Source organism: Centruroides vittatus, unplaced genomic scaffold (genome assembly GCF_030686945.1).
Source record: "Centruroides vittatus isolate TY-2023 unplaced genomic scaffold, ASM3068694v2 contig_919, whole genome shotgun sequence".
NCBI classification, from domain to species: domain Eukaryota; kingdom Metazoa; phylum Arthropoda; class Arachnida; order Scorpiones; family Buthidae; genus Centruroides; species Centruroides vittatus.
In genome coordinates, this window is record NW_027122606.1 from 40367 (window position 1) to 58892 (window position 18526).

Sequence of the window (18526 nt, forward strand, 5' to 3'; positions counted from 1 at the left end):
TACTTTTGCAGTGATACAGTTTCACTACAGGATAAGAGGGGAGAAAATTGTAAAGAAATGTGTCCAGCCATCTTGTGAGAAAATTCAAATAAAGAGCAAAGATAAAATGAGGAAAGTAGACGGACACTGAAAATCAGTAACAGTTGTAGAATTTGTGAGGCCCATTAAATAAAAGTGTGATAGAGGTAGAGGATAGAATTATTTAGTTCTACAATAATAAGAACATTTTTAATATAGAAATAGACAGTAAAACACACAATAGTTTTACAATGAATTGGAAAATTCAATAACTGTACAGAAATTCATCTACAAAACTGCCCTCCTGTTTTAGCAGATTGAATTTATCAATTTAGAGAGAAAAAAATCCAGTTCTGCAGCAATGTCTCTTTCAATGGACAAGATTGAAAGTGACTAAAGTCTCTCTTGACATATTGGTGTTTGGAAGTAGTTCTCAACTAATTTTAATTTTGAAAATGCCTGCACTACATAAATGAAAAATGAAGAATCAAATTTATTGGTACAATCTATAAGTTTGGCAACTATAAGATAAACAACTATTCACTCTCATTTTTACAGATATTTTAAAAGTAACATCAATTTATCAGGGTATAGATTACAGTCATTAATAATCCACAGACCATTAGTGGCAGTAATCTTAGATTAATTTGAAATTAAATGAAACTATCAAAAATATTTAACAACTTACTTTTATAAATTTAATGTGTTCTTCATAGTTCAATTTAGATGGTATATAATAGGTTCCAGAAGAAGACAGCCTTAAAAAAAAAAAAAAAAAATAGTAATATAAGACATTATATTACATATTTAATTTGATTGCTGAATTTTATAGTTATTATCTTGCAATAACATCAAAGACTACTACAATGTTCAGAGTTAAAAACACTCTTATATATATATATATATATATATATATATATATTAATATTCCAACATAATCAATTAAAAAATTTTCTAGTCTTTGTTGAACACATTAATGCCCATAAAAACGACTAAAGTTAAGAAGCATGGCCTGGACTAATACTATGAGTACATATAGTGGGATGTTGTGGAAATGTTGCTGATAAATACACCCAGAATGTGATAACTTTGACTGGTTTGAAGCCTAATAGAAGAGGAAAGGTAAGTATCAAGAAGGTATCTGACTGTATATTGCAGGGGTGGGCAAGCAAAAGTTCAGTGGGAGCCAAAATGTAGGTTTTGCAAAATGCATGGGAGCCGCAGGTCTGTACTTTTTTATTCTGTACTGCAGTTCTGTACCACGATTTTATTATATAATACTAGCTGACCCGGCCACGCGTTGTTGTGGCTCAAAATGTATCTATTATAAATGTATAACACTTCCCCGTGGAGGGAATTTCAAAAAATCCCTTCTTAGTGTACATTCTCTTGACGTACCCTATTAAAACGCAATCAAAAACGCATCTAAAATAGTATAATAAAAGCCGAGTTCTTCACAGTAAGCCTTAATCCCGTCACTTTTCCCGCTGGGGAATATCGAAAAATCCCTTTTTAGTGTATATTCTGTTGACGTAACCTATTAAAACGCAATTAAAAACGCAAAAATCCGCATGTAAAATAGTATAATAGAAGCCGAGTTCTTCACGGTAAGCCTTAATCCCGTCCATCTCCCCCCACTGGGGGGAATTTCGACATGTATATTATATAAAAACACGTGCGTATTCGAATGCAAGGTTGTGTCAAAATTTCAAAGGAATCGGTAGGAACAAACAAACGTTATATTTTATTTATATAGATAGATAGAAAATGATCTGCTTCAGTCCATTCTCACAGAAAAGCATAATGCCTGACAGAAAAGCAAACTTAGGTCGTCGGAAGTTAGCGCCATCTGTTGGAAATAAAAGCCTTAATCCATATATAAATATATTTTTGAAAGGGGGGAAATGGTGTAGGGGTATGAAAAATAGATAGTAGCCGATTCTCAGACCTACTGAATATGCATATGAAATTTGGTAAAAATCGGTAAAGCCGTTTCAGAGGAGTTAGGTAACTAACATTGTGACACGAGAATTTTATATATAAGATAAATATAATATAAAACAAATATTGAATTTTTTTAATAAACATATTTTCATAAAATTGTGGAAATGAAACTGTAAAAATAATAATAAAAAGCAGAAATTAACACTTTCAGCAAGAGCCACATGTAACTCAGAAAGAGCTGCATGCAGCTCTTGGAACCACATTTGCCCATGTCTGATAATAGCATTTATAATTAATAGAAAATATTTACTAAAGATTTTTATTAAAAAATAATACTTGTATTTTGGATCACTAATAATGTTTTCACTATATAAATCTTCTAGAATGGTAAGAAGACATCGACGATCCCATTCATCTGTAACTCTTCCACCATAATTACATTCTCCTGTCATGTAAAATAAAGCTTTGAATGGTATTTCATCATATTCGCTCATAAATCTCTTCAAGTGTAGTAGTGAAATTCTTAAATCCGAATCATCAAAACCATAAGGAATATTCCATCCAATGGGTCCGAAAGTTCGTCTTTCTTGAACAATTGCGTGAAAGAAGCATAAACTAAAGACTAATTTATGAAAATTCTGAAAAAATTTAAATAAAAATTATTATAACACTTAATTACTGTTAAAATTTCAGTTATTTTAAGAATTAATTAAAAATTATTATTTTAATTTTAATATTCTTATCAAATTGTAAAAATAAATTTAGAAAATATTTAAACAGTAATTAAAAATAACTACAACATTCAATTGAAATTCTAAGCAGAAAAATATTGACATAAGAAAAACTTCTAACTGAACAGAATACAACAATTGTAAAACAAAGAGCATTGAAATCCAGCAAAATTTATTAAGAACAAATATTTTCAGCCATTTCAGACCATTTCAGCTAACATCAGATTCTAGAATAAAATCTAACTCAGAAATTTTAATGTCTTATATCTTGAATTTGCCTCATTCTAATATCTGATGACAGCCATTAAAGATGAACAAAAATGCTTATTCTTAATACATTTTGATGGATTTTTATTGTATTTTTATATTAATATTATAAAGTTTATTCATATAATAACTAAATTTATATTGTCAATTAAAATAAAAGATGAGCTGAAGAGTTTATAAATTCATCTTAGATGCAGTAATATCTGCGACTGCTTAAGATTTTAATATAATATTTAAGATTTCTTTACTATAAAGTAATGAAAACGTTTCATATTCACATATATTGAGTGTATGTGTATTATTATGTATGTGTATATTCACATATACACATACATAAATTCAAACTGGATAAACATAAATAAGCACTAAACATAGAATCAATATCCAACAAGAAAATACATAACTACAGGAAAGCAAACTTTTTCATCCATGTAGAACGGAGTAGTTGAATTTTGAACTGTAACGGTCAATAGCCCGTTGATGACCGTTCAACATGGAAGAAAACATTTGCTTTCGTGTAGTTTTGTATTTTCTTGCTGGATAGTGGTTCTATGTGTAGTGCTTATTCAGTAGTATAAATTCAAACCTAAAACAAAATTTAAACTTCTTGTATAAGAATAAAGAGAAGAATAAAATTTTACTAAAAATATTTTCAACATAAAGGCAAATATATGTATTTTTAATTATATTGAAATCACTATAACTTTTCAGTAGTTTTCTATATTTAGGCAAGAAAAGCCTACAAATGAAGATAAAAATACAAGATTATACTATGAAGACAATGGTGTGAAAAGAGCAAAGTGAAGTTTTTCAAGTGCTGCATTCCAAATGTGGAAGTTTCTTACTGAAGTTCTCTGTTGAGTTTAACTGGTATACTTGAGTGCCAAATGGAGTTTTTCCTCTCAAGGTTTACAGAATGCACTTCAATACATACAGGTTCTTTAAATATATTTATTGACTATATGTGAATTAAAAAACAGAAAGTATACAAATAAAAACAAATGTTGATCCTTGCATGTTTGACAATGATCTGAGAGCACCCACTTTATACTGATAAGTGAGCCTATTTACATCATCTGCTATGTCTTCAATGTTTGCTCCAAGTGTTTTGCTTCTCTTTTCTTCTCTTCTCTTCTACTCCAGTAGCCTGTTCTTGCTTACCTGTTTCCTATTGTTTTAGTATTTGCTCTTGTGCCATGTCAGCTTCTGAGAAAATAGTTTTATACCTCTCTATCTTCCTGACTCAAGAGACAGGTAATTTAGTAAGATGATCACAAGTCTTTCCAGGAGAATTACTAATAATAATCACAAGCTCTGACGAGTGAATTACAAAGACTCTAAAATTTGTATCTTCTGATTAAAAATATCTTTATATAAACAAATTAATTAAAATTTACAGGTACTCTTTACGACCGAGTTCCATTCCGACGACTATGTCATTAAGCGAATTGGTCGATAAGTGAGGAGCTTGCGCCGGGAATATAGGATTGTTGTAAAATTATACAAATTATGTAACAAACTTCAAATTTATTCATAAAAAGACTATTATAGTATACGCAAGCCTATTATAGTATGCTTAGTGTGCATGTCACCATTCACCACTGACCGACACTCAAGCTGAGAAAGGGGATTCCCCCAATTGCAGGTTGAAACTCGATTGGTCGTAAGTGCGAGTGGTCGTTAAGCAGATAGGTCGTAAAGTGAGGAGTACCTGTACTAAATTCATAATCTGTGTTAATCACCAAAATGAAAAAAATCTGAGATTAAAACAGTAATTATTAGGCTGCTACTGGAATGGCAAAGATCATTTGGCTTTAATCAATTAAAATCAAGTTAAAAGTTATTGTTTACATATATTTAGAAATTGTTGACATCCAATTAGGACAAAATAAGATGATAATCTACTTTTGAAAAGTTTATGAAAGGAACGTTAAGGTTTTGGAGGATAAAACCAGAAAATGAAGAATTGAAGTAAAAGCAAAGATATCAGAATGATGGTAACATTGGAAATAATTTATAAAAGACTGCATAAAAAGTTGTGAATAGTAAGGACAAAGCGACTGATAATCTTCTAGAAATGATTATGTAAGAGAACTGGTGTTTAAAAACTGTGATGAACTTTTAATATAGCACATTATGGATTTTGTGTTAGATGGTCTAAGTGTAAATACCACAAAGTAATATGTTGATGTGTGTTTATAAGGAAACAAAAAAAAAAATACATTTTTATTTCAAAACTTCTTCAACACTATTTAATTGGTGAAGTTTCATGTCAGCTTAAATTAAAATGAAACATTAACTTGTTTCCATAATATTTCCAATGCAATTTGCAAATTAATAAACTGCAGGCAAAAGCCTTTCTGAATTGTCTTAATTAAACAGATAAATAAAGGTTACATAATTATTATTATTATTTTATAGACATATTTTCCTTTATATTTCATATTTTTTCATAGATATATTTCAAAGTTAATATGTTTTATTTTATTATAAATCATCAAAAAATATGGTTATTTTTTCTTTTTGAAAATGCAATTAAAAAGTCAGTTGAAATCTCAAAAGCTTGTTATCTTTTTGCAAAAGAAAATTAGTGCATTTCTCAAACAATGTTCAGAAAAATTGCACCATTATAGTAAAGGAATTTTGTGTTTCTAAACATTATAAAATCCATTAATTAGCATCCTGCAGTTAAAACAATCATCCATGATGTTGGTGATGATGCCTGTTGTGTTTGACTTTAATTTTATTTCCATTGATCAATACATTGATACAATTACAAACTTGATGGAATCAATTGATTCCATCAAGTTTATAATTGTATGTGATGCTGATGCTGATATATACTTAAATTAAAATATTCTTTTAATCTAATACATTTTTACATTAATTTATCAGTTTAGTGTTGTACAGTGAATTATATGGCAGGCCTATTTAATTATCTATATAATTTAATTAATACATAGTTAGTTTGAAATATTTTAATTGCTATTAATGTCTTCATATTCTTTTCTTGGTTAATGTTACCTATGGTTCCAAAATGGTGGCTCGTCTCTAATTCCAGCAAATAGAAGAAAGGAAACAGTGGGGATGCACGTTCTAACCTAACCTATTCTAATAAATTTTGTTGGTAATAATTATGGTAATTTATTAGAATAGGTTAGGTTAGGTTAGAACATGTGTCCCCACTGTTTCCTTTCTTCTATTTGCTGGAATCAGAGACGAGCCGCCATTTTGGAACCATAGATAACATTAACCCTTTTCTTTTATGTGCCAATGTGCAAAAATTTTGTATACAGTAGACTTACTTTATTATTTGTAAAATTAAATTAGAATTTTCCAGATTATGTAGTAATAATTATTAATTCCTTCATAAAATGTTTTGTTTTGTTTGCTAATGGGCAACAATTCTTGTGGAAATTTTAAGTCCTGAAGATATTCTGCATCCCTGAAAAACATATATAGTACACAGTTGCCTTTCTGTACTTAGCTGGATAAGAGTAAAAGTTATCTGTATTTCTGTTGAATTAAAAATAAGCAATAACTTTACTTGAGCTAGTGTATCTCAAATATACAATTCACCACAAACCCCTCATTAAATCACTGCTATAAAAAGACAAGATTAACTTTAGAACTATGGATAGGCTTAATATTATCATTGTTTGAATCTTATTTGCTTATTTCAGATGAATTTGATTTTTAGATTAAGCTAACGTTACACATAACATAAAATATGAGTCAAGTTTTTTTAAATAAAACACTTCAAATATGAAATATTACCTCTTTTTCTTTTAGTCCTGACATGAAGAATTCTTCTGTATTAATTGGATCACTTAAATAAGACCGTAGCAGATTTTGACGTAAACCAGTGGGAGTTTCATGAATGATTTTAACACTGCTTTGTAAAATAGAAACTGGAAACTATAATATATAAAAAAAACTAAATGTACTTTACAAATAATATAACAAAAATTAAAAAAGCTAATTAAATTTGTTAGGGTACAAATTATATCGTTAGAGTAAATGTATTATAATTATTGTATTAGGCACATAACCTGTAAGTGCAAATTTTATTTAAATAAGATGTAAATCAGTTTTGGTCTGATTTGTATGTAATAACATAAAATAAGCAATTAAATACTTTGTTTTATAAATTGATTAAATCACTACTATTAAAGTTCAATTATGTGATTTGATTTGTTTGAAAACAGGTAATAAACCATAATTCATGGATCAGGGAGTTTTATTTCCAAATTAGCACATAATACATGAAAAGTTCATTAGACACTAAAGACATCCTTTTTTTAAATTTAAAAATTAAAAAATTTTTCAACCAATGCCATTCTATTTTTATACATAATGAAAAAAATAAAGGAATATACCAGATGACTATAGATAAAATACTCCTGTTCAATGCTGTTTGGAGATAATATAGCAGTCCAAATGCAACCAAATCTGGTATGGTGACATCTCAAGACATGAAGAAGACATTTTCATTAAAAAATTTAGTACTAAAACTCACCGTTAGGCACTTTTGACAATGCAAAGAATGAAATAACAGTTTTCCTTACATAAGGCACAAGTATTTCTGTCAAATTTTGGGTATAAAAGTGGACACCACTGTTGAATGTTAATCTTATCAGCCATTATCTTGCCAGAATGTGCATGTCTCATAAATGAAAACAACAATAATGTTTACAGATACATCTGGAAATTTTGCCATTCTAATAATTTATGCCATAAACTCCACAAGCTCTTGAAAAAATAATCATTTGATTCAAAAAAATTGAACGTCTGGGCAAACCTGGTTGAGTTTAAAAGCCTATCACTTCAAAGCTGTTACGAAGTTACTATGGCTGTTACTTAACAGTCAATGAACAATGTTGCATAGTTCAGTAGTGCATGTACTGTGTCAGGGCAGTTGGATGCATGCCTTAGGATGCACAATGGGAAAGGTATTAAGACAGTTAACACATTATTAGCTGTGTACTGTGCCAACTTTTAGTTGCTTGTTGCTGACAAAGAAACCTAAATGATCTTTGCATTGACCTTGCCAGAAAATGGATGTGTTGTGACCATGGAAGATCCTGTAAAACAAAAAGGCACATGTTTATCTTAGTGAAACAGTAAACATCTGCAACTATCATATTTGGGCCATAGAAAACCCTCATGTTTTTCGGCAGATTCCACTGCACTTGCCAAAAATTAGTCTGGTGAGATACACATTTATCCTTGCACTATTCTTCTTTGAAATAGCTAGTCCCAATTGAACACACTACTTATAGCTTTCATGTTTTACATCTTTAGAATGGGGACTATATTGAGCAGTATCTCCCTCATCACTCAGGTCTCTGCATAGAATGTGTCTTGTACAAATAAAATGTTTGTTGATTTCAGAATCAAAAGTGCCATAGTGAGGAGTTTTTATACTAACTTTTTTTTAAGAACAGTTCTTAATATGTTTAAATATTACCATACCAGAAACTGGTTGCATTCATGAGATTCCAGACCAAGTCTGAACCTGCTGTTAATTGCACTAAAAATATATTTTATAAAGCAGAAAGGAAATTGTATTAAATAAACATGGCATGAAGTGATGTAAACATAAACAATGTGAGTTCTGAATGCAACTCTGACATGTGTTAGATAATAGATCAATGTCAGTTTGAACTTTGACTCTGATGCACATGTAAAAAATGAGAGAAGTTAAACTGATTTGGGAAACTGGGAAGTTTAACAAAAGAAAAATGTTGCATGTAGTAGTTAAAATTCCAAAATGTCAGGACAGAAACAATAATGATCTAAATTATGAGCATAAATTTCAGAGTTCCATCAACATCTGATCAGAGTCAGGAAGTGGTGTTGAGTTGAATACCAAAGACCAACTTTTCTTGTGACCCAATCCAATCTTATTTTCTCCTGGAGACACGAAAAGAGACCAACTGAAAGACAACTGAAAGAGACCAACTGAGGGAATCAAAACCAATTAAAATAATGAATTAGGAGATGATATCCTTTAAATACTCTGAATTTCAAGGAAAAAGTGTGGATTTTCCTCCATTCAACATTTCAAAGCAACTCATGTACTCCTCTCTCCGTGTTTGTGTGCCATTGTCTCTGCTAAAGTTCCCGACTTTGTCCTGTTGTCACTTCTCCATCATCCTCCATCCACTGGACTTGTACATGACACCACTCCAGGCCTGCCAAGAAGATATAGAAGGGACACCTTTGGATATTATCTAACTTAAGATCTTTGAGCATGAAGGTGTCTCTTCCTGATGACTTTATATGTTGTCAGTTTACAAACTTTAATAAACAGGTTTTAATTGTAATGGTTCCTCAGTCAATATTTCCAACACCACCACCCATGTATCATCCTAAACCCCTCGTACATCTTGACTTGAGTGTAACTGACTCTCCCTTTCCCAGTCAGAAATCCTCACACATTTAGACTACTAAATATCTTTCTATATAGCTTTGCCATAATTAACACTGATAAATACTTTAATTATGATCACCCAGTATAATAAAATATTAATTTTATACCTTGATGTAGTATTTAATACAAATGAAAAATAAATATTACCATGTTAGAAGAATATGTTGTAAGCCATAATCTAAAATCTTTATGAGTGTTTTCAACTGCAAATGATTCACAGATTTGTTCAAGAGTATTCATCCATGATTCAGCCAAATGGCAATTTTGGATAAGAACCCAAGATCCTTTCTTTCGACATCTTTCAATCATATCTTCAGCTTTTGGACCCTAAAAATAATATTTACAATTAAAAATTATAAATATTATGCAATTATCATCATCATACAATTAAAAGTTATAAATAAATATGCAATTATTATAATCATACTCCATTGTCAATTATAAATAAGACAATGAAAATTAAAATTTATTATATTTAAACAGAAAATTTAAGTTAAAATAAGTCATATAAAAAAATAAAATGCATTTTAATTATAACTGAATACTGGTAACTGAAGTTTATTGTATTTTTTTCTTGTACAATATATTACGCACAACAGTATGTATATAATCAGTCAGATGAAGTAAGAAAAACAAGAAATTATTTGTGACGTGGTCACAATGCCGAGCTGCAATTTTTAATCATACTTTTAATTTAGAATGGGAACTACACTACTTTCAATATATGGTCAAATATATAGTCTCCACCTGAAATTAGTACAACTGACCCTTGATAATCCGACGCTTTTGTAAACCGACATGCTCAGTAGTCCGACGCACCTCCCGTCAAGGTCACCGTAGTCCCCATCCTGTTACGTGTCTGCTTGCACAGAAGGATGTTGCGACATGAATCTCCCCACCCAATTCTTACACAATGACACACATATCTTGTGTTTTCTGTGAGCAGTTCTGTACATACTGTATTATTTATGCCTATACATACTTTATGTACATTTAATGGCTTTCATATTTCTTTTAATAAACATGTTTTAGTTAACCAAAATGGGTGTTTCATTTCCATATTAACCTAGGCAGCATTTTACTCATAAAATGTAGGAATATTGTAGGCTACTGCCAGCAAATCAATGCCAAATATGTAATCACTTTCAGTAATCTGACACCCCTTTGGTCCCATACCCGTCAGATTATCAAGGGTCAGCCGTAGTGGCTTGCCTCTGTACATCATACTTTTCCTTTAGCACTTGAGTTGTGCCAGTCATCTATTAACTGCTTTCAGGGGTAAGTTTTGAATTGAAATAATATGACTTTTGCATTGGAAGTTTATATGTAGTTAATTGAGACTTCCTGTCCCTAATCTTTCCGTATCTGGTCTTGATGTTTATCTATCTAATTCTGTTCTTAAGATTAAGGAAATACAGGCAGATGGACAACAATGAAAATTTATAGGTTTTCAAGTTTTTCAAATTGCAGCCTAATTATATGTAAATTAAATATAAATTTAATTCTGACTCTGAGTTAAATTTACCTGTCCTTGTCCAAGAGAAATTGTTTCAAAATTATTACTGTGAATTCCTTTGCTTTCAGCAAATTTCCATAATGTTGACAAGGGATCAGCTCCGGGTGACAAAATAAAAACAAGTGGCAGAACTTGTGAAGAATCTTCATAATAATGTTCTAAATCAGAAGGTGGCGGATGACTAAATCTTCTCCCCAGATTATTATCGATAAATTTTGATATCATTTGCATAACCTAAAATGTAAAAATCAATTTATAATTTTTTAATAAAAATATGTTTTTAAAAATAATTCAAATTTTTCTGAAAACTACAAAATTTACAATAATTATTAAATGATTAAGTAGGAATTTTAGACTTATTAAGAGATTACATCCTTAGAAAGAAGACAAAATGTTAAGAACTTGTAAATTGAAGAAAATGTGTTTTTTTATGTTTATTTTATTCAATCCTATAATAAGGCCCACCAGTGGCCAAGTGGTCTTTGTTCCCTAAATACTGGGAATTCGGTCGTGAGTTTGTGTCTCGCTCAGATGGGCTGGCCACGTAAAGTTTTCCGAGTTTTCTCCACATCTGTAACGCCTAAATAGGGGCCAGTTTCCCTTAAAAAGACCTCCTGGAAGGTATCCTCCCTAGGCAGATCGCTCAAGTGTTGCGTTGCCATAACTTAAAACAAACAATCCTATAACACAATAAAATAAATCATATTTTACTTTGCTGTAAATTATCTCAAGTTTCATGGATTAACATCAACTTTGTTATTGGATAGAGAAATTTTTTCTTTCCACCTCTGGGTAGTAAATCTTAATTACTTTAGCAAGAGGTTGTCAGCAGTGGCAACAGATTGCCACTGTTAATGTCTTCAAACCACTAATTGTTTTATTATTCTATAATGAAAGAAGTTGTAAGTTGTCAACCTGTAATTAGGTATTTAATAAACTTGTAATTAGGTATTAAATACTGATCTTTATTTTCATTAGAACAAAAGTATTCATGCAGAGTGGATAGGTGTAGAGTATGTATGCTTATGCATCTTAATTAAAACTGTTAATGATCATGATAATTAAGTCAAATCAATTGACACTAGAATGGAATACATTGGAAGGAAAAAAGTAAAAATTTTTGTCCATTATTGTTTATTAGTACAGTAGAGTGTCGAAAATTGGAACGTCAGTAATTGAAATGGCCGGAAACTGGAACGATTTTCAGTCGGACTGTGTCGTGCTGAATCGAACATTTTTGATACTAAATTTACTTCTAAAGTATAATTTTCATGTTTTTTATATTTTTCAATATATTTATTTTCTTTGTACAAAATAAAGAAATAATTTTTAACGATACGATAGCCTTGATTATTATTATAAAAATTTTCGTTAGGCTTAAAATCGACGAAAATTCAACACGAAGCGACACGCAACGGAGAAAAATTTGAACATCGGACAGGTTAATATATTTTTTCGTACATAATCGGAAATTGGAAAAAATCACTACTTGGAATGACCCCAGTCCCCAATTGGTTCCAGTTATCGACGCTCTACTGTACCTCGACATCTTTGCAAAAAATATTTATGAACATTCAAAAACAGCAGCACACATTAATGCCAAACAAATTTTAAAAAGTGAAGAAAAGCAACTAATACATACAGTAATCTATCACTTAAATAATTCCACAAATAACAGTTCTTGGTTCACATGCAGCTGTTAAATAGCTGCATATGAACTGTGTAGTGCTACGCTACTATGGGTTACATTTTTTATTTCGTTATATAAGTGTGTTTCCATTATTTTATGTCAAGTTTAAAAAAAAAAAAAAAAGGTTATATGGAATTTTGCATTGTTTTTCCTTTTTGTGCCTTGGTGTCACCTTTTTCTGTGGTGAATCAATTGAAACCAACTGATTGGTCATGTGCATAAAATGTACTTCCGGGTGGCGGGAGTTATAAATTAAGGTGTTTTCACCTGTGGATCACCTTTTTCTTTCTGCTTCCCTTCTGGACTGTTAAGGAGAGAGTTGAACTTCGAACCGTGGACAGAAACGTTCATCAAGATCATTGTTAACAAAGGAACATTTCGGCAGAACTGAGTCAATCCATGTTCATCTTCATGAAATTGTTGGTTATCAGCAAAGATTGTGCACATCGTGCTTGAGAAGATCCTGAGGACATTAGTGAGACTTTTATTTTTAATTAATAGAAATTAGTAGACATGTGTTTTATCACACTTGTAATCAGCAGGCTACAGTGATGTCAATTAGAATGATCTTTCATGTAAAGTTGTGTGAAGAAAGGCAAGATTGTGAGTACCATATTTTATGGACTATAAGATGCACCTTAATTTTTAAGCAATTTAAAAAAAAAAATACCTATAAGACGCTACGGACTATAAGACGCACCTGAATTTTGGAGGCAATTTTTCGAAGAAAAATGTGCGTCTTATAGTCCGTAAAATACGGCATATGCAACTGTGTAAATATTTGTAATTCATTAGAACACGAATTTGTCTTGTCGCACAGAAGTATTTTTTTGTTGTTTCCCTTGGTTTTCATGACCGTACTACTCAGTCCCTACAATATATGGATCAAAGCCAATTACATCTTACTGTTGCTAAATTAAACAAATTTTGTTTTGTTTTATTGGTCTAGTCAATTGTTAAGTCCTTCTCTTATTACCCTATCAACATACTTGGTATACCCTGATATATCAGAGTTACTACAACTACAAAAGTTAGTTAGCATGACAATACCCATTTAACATGGTTGAAAACATTTGCATTCGTGTAAAATTGTGTGGAGATTGGCTTTGAATTCATTTCGTTTATTAAGTATATCCAGTTTTGAGTAGTCGAATGTAATTATTTTACTTTATAGTTTTAATTCTAACAATAATTTAATTGACAGATTGATTTAATCATTGAAATTTTACCTTTTCTGGTCTTAAGCAACGTAAAATTAATATTTTCTGAAATTCCTTCAATTTTTCTTGCCAAGGCTGAGGAAAGGGATAAGAACATGGATCCTTCGTTTCATAAACTTCCTGCCAGTTATAGAGATGATCTTGGAAACTTTCTCTAGATAATTTTATAAATATTACATAAATCATTTATTATTATTAGTTAATTAAATAATAAAATGTATTTAATTTCTTACATAAAATTATCAAAAGCTGTCATTTCTGACAAATAACATAAATTATCCCAAGTGTTATCAGGAATCCATGATGCAGGTTTCTTAATTTTGTTTTCAAGACCAACAGCACCAGTTAAGAAAAACTGTAATTCTTCAGGTGATAACTGTTTATGAGCTCTGCAAAACATAATGATTTGTTATCATCCATATTTTATGTCAGTTTTCAAAATAATACCAATAAAATCAATAATATTAATTTCATTACTATATAATAAAAGTAATTTACAGTTCTAAATAATGATAACAGAAATAGATTCAAACAGAATTTTTTATATTTTATACATTAAATTATATTAATATATGTATTATTTTCAAAAAATTGTCAATTAAAATTTAACTACATATCTCAATCACGATAAATTTTTCCACTTTAATAAAATAGCAAATGTTATTTGCTATTTTATTAAAGTACATTAGGTCTTATTGCATTTATTTATCAAATTTTATTAAGAAATAATTGAAATTATACATAAAAACTTATTTATGTGAGAAACAACTATCAATACAATAATTAACTAATTTTAAAAGTAAATATTCTAAAATAGATTCTATATCATAAAAAATCAAATTATTATAGTACAGGTACTCCCCACTTTATGACCGAGTTCCATTCTGACAACTATGTTGTTAAATGTATCGGTCGATAAGCAAGGAGCTTGCACCAGGAATATTGGATTGTTGTAAAATTACACAAATTATGCAACAAACTTCAAATTTATTCACAAAAAAACAATTATAGTATGCTTATTGTGCATGTCACCATTTTCCACTGACCGACACTCAAGCTGAGAAAGGGAATTCCCCGAATTTCAGGCTGAAACTCGATTGGTCGTAAGTGCAAGTGGTCATTAAGCAGATAGGTCATAAAGTGAGGAGTACCTGTACATGGAATGATAATGTTATGGTATTTTCTTTATAAATATTTAACTTGTAAAATTATCTAGCAAATATCTATAAATTAATTTTTAAAAATAGTTTAAAATATACTTACATCAACAAATTACAGCAGAGGAAAAATGTAAATGCTAATTTATCTTTTTCGAACAAAGAACGACATACATTTCTATATAGACTATACGTAAAATGATCTGTCAAATATCTTATTCTTTTAGATAATGTTTGAGATCTTGTGCTATATGAATAAAATAATTTTCTATCATTATAATTTATAATGAACCTATAAGATTTTTAAAAATAAAAGAGAGAGTTTATGACTCAACTGTAATCTGAAAAAACTTTCCAGATTTTAGCATTTTGAGTTAAGTCTATAAAATATGATTATAAAAAATAAGTTTCTTCTATCAATATGTATTTTCACAATTCTAGAAAACTGTTATTCGTCTTTTTAACGATCTCAATATCAAAATTAATACTTTTATCTATAACGTGTGTTAGCCTGACTTATAAGCACTAAAACTATAATGCTTTAAGGTACAAACAGTGATGCATGCTGTCATATTGACAGTAAAATCCATAAATATCGTTTTCAAATTTCGTTTTATGTTTAAATATCATTTTAGATCATACTCAAAAAATCTATTAACAAAACAAAAAATACGTAATAAATCAGACTACCTTTTATTAATAGACAGAATGAAAAGATTGATAAACCAACTTAGTGAAAATTGATAACTCGATTCTATATTTGGAAGATCCTTGATAGAGAAAAACAATATGGAAGAATGAAGTGCAACTAATTTGTATTCCATACGAGAGTTTTCAATTTTTTTTTCTGTTACTTCTGTCACCTACAAAAAAGTAATAATAAATAAATTAATTAATTAATTTAAATATTTTAAAATTTCAATCTTTTAACTGAAAAATTGGAATTACAAAATGTTACCATAATTTAATTAGCAGAATTATACTCTATGCTAACTAAATTATGATAACATTTTGTAGCTTCTTCCATATCTGAACTAATGTGGATGGGAGTGATTGGGATGTTAGAAAAATCCAGATAAGGGAGTGTGATAATTTTTAAATAAGACTGCAACATATGTGCCTACTGTATGTATAAAAAATGCTTATTTTGATTTTAGCCATTATTTTTGACAATTATAATTACAATTAATTTGAAAGTACTGTGTTAAAGTCGTTTGTTTCGTTCTTCTCGAATCACCGACGAGCTACTACACATGGCGGTGCCTCATCGTTATCATGTCAGTGGTGGTTGATGCATTGTGCCAACTATAAATTTCAATGCAAACTTAATAAAAAAAAAAATTAAAAAATGCACACACTAGTATGGAAAGATGAGATTCGGAGTAGTGTACAATATTTTTGAAGTTTTGGTTGCAATTGATCAGTCTAGATACAGGAGAGTCTATTGTATATAAGATTTATACAAGCAATTTTCTGATTTTATAGCGATATAAACAAAAACTTTCATTTAAACTGTAGTACTTTTGGGCTTTCTAGCTGTTCTCAGGTATATCAACATCATTGTTGGGATGGGTTGGAAAGAGCAAGAGTACTAATGTTTACATGAAATTTATTTTATCTTAATTTTGAAAAAAAAAAAAATAGAATATGTTTGTGGATATTGAAAAAATAAATTTTGGTTGACATTCAGAGTTTACTTAATAATATCTTGTCCTAGCAAGTTATTGCATGAGAAAATGAGATATGGCATTATTTGATATTTTTACTGGAAATACTGTAATACCATTTTTCATCCTACATCAACAGAATCTCCTAGTAATGCAAAATGAGAATTTTCTATTGAATTACTATGAGATTCTGTTATATTTTAGTGATGTTAAATATAATAATTCTCTGTTCCTTCATCTTTCAACTTCATTAAAATTTCTCATTCCTAATTTTGCTTTTGAAAAATAATATATGCTTTTGTTGAAATGAAGGAGTTTCAGAAATAACCAAAGATAGTAGATGAACAAAGAACACTTAAATTGTACTATTAAGATAATGTACAAGTTTGTATACCAGATGCCTGGCAGTCTCGATTCTGACATGCGACACTTGTAATATTAATTATTAGTACTAGAAACAGATAATCATCAAACCATACTGTGCAACAAAATCTATAAGATTGGCGAAAAATCTCAACACTGACCACTTGGTATAGCACGTATACAATATCATAAAATAATCTGAAACTAAAACCTATAACTAATTATATTACTAAAGAATAGGATAGAGGATAGGACAGATTGAAGGAATAGAGAAATGGGTACCCAATGTTCTGTATCTGGATTCTTAAGGTGGTCACTTGTGCGTGGATCTGTCTTTGATGTCGAAAATTGGGGGTTACTGTTCTTGTCACTTTAGAATTAATTACTCAGTTCTGACATTCATGTTTTAATTCCTTAGATCGTCTAATGGCTTCTCAATGGCTCTCTCTCTGGTAGTTTACGTCCCTCGTCTATTCTGCACGGTGCCAAAATGTACTGGAATAGCTGACACTCGCATCCATCTCTCCCACTGCTCAAACCCCAACTGTCCTCACTCCCTCTGGGCTACATACCCTTCTATTGTTTCACAAGGTTCACTATGTCCATATAAGGAAATGAAGTTTGAATAAGGAAATTCCAGAAAAGATAGACAATAGAACAAAAGAAGAAAGCTATGAAAGAGAAATAGAAATGATAATAAAATGTAAAATACGTGCATATAACTACAAAATACATATGGCACACAGCGATGTGCAAGACGCAGATGCAGTTTTTTTTCGTTTTTGCAGGAAATCGAACATATCTTTAGACCCATCTAAAAATTCTCTAATTAGTCTGGAAACAGGGGGACCCAATTCTTGCATTCTGTAAAAATGGGTAAGGTTGACTATAACGTAATAATCTTAATCTTCGCTATTGTTACTTTTGCCCGAGCAATGCCAGGCCTATCTGCTAGTTAAAATATATTTACTGTAATCTTGTTTACATTACAGTAAATATATTTTAATTGGAAACTGTGTGTTTTTCTTCCCTAGTATAACAAGTCCTAGTTTATAAGAATGTCCAAAGTGGACAAAAGTATAATATAAATATTGTTTACAAATATTAATTTTTTAAACATAATCTAGAAACATGGGCTATTATTCAACAACACAATTTCAGACTGAAAAAGTAATTACTATTTTCCTTTTAAGAAATATAAAGTAATCAAGTGATACAGCCAGATTTTTATCAAGCTACAAAATAGCTAATTAATTATTAAGATAATAAATAATTTTGACTAGAGATATATGGTTAAGCCATCATCTTGTGTTAAACTTAATCATTAAAGATTTTGGAAAACTAGAGATAGGAAGCCTAACTGCCTATCTCTAGTTTTCCAGAATCTTTAATTCCAGAATATGGCTAATTACATAGTATTAGGAATCTGGAAAACTCCTAATACTATGTAATTAGCCATATTGTAGCTTGGCTGTATCATTTGATTATTAACATATAATGAATTTGGTTTTATATGG

At 30.0% G+C, this 18526-nt stretch overlaps 1 protein-coding gene across 1 annotated transcript in view; it reads right to left on the bottom strand.

The window, feature by feature from the left end:
* The window catches only part of LOC136984445 (dynein axonemal heavy chain 7-like), a 204871-nt gene that overhangs the window by 25461 nt on the left and 160884 nt on the right, over nt 1–18526 (bottom strand). Inside the window, 9 exon segments of the mRNA XM_067281432.1 lie at nt 707–776; nt 2299–2600; nt 6738–6878; nt 9544–9723; nt 10922–11146; nt 13832–13976; nt 14056–14211; nt 15086–15226; nt 15670–15842. Coding sequence (XP_067137533.1) covers nt 707–776; nt 2299–2600; nt 6738–6878; nt 9544–9723; nt 10922–11146; nt 13832–13976; nt 14056–14211; nt 15086–15226; nt 15670–15842 — 1533 coding nt within the window.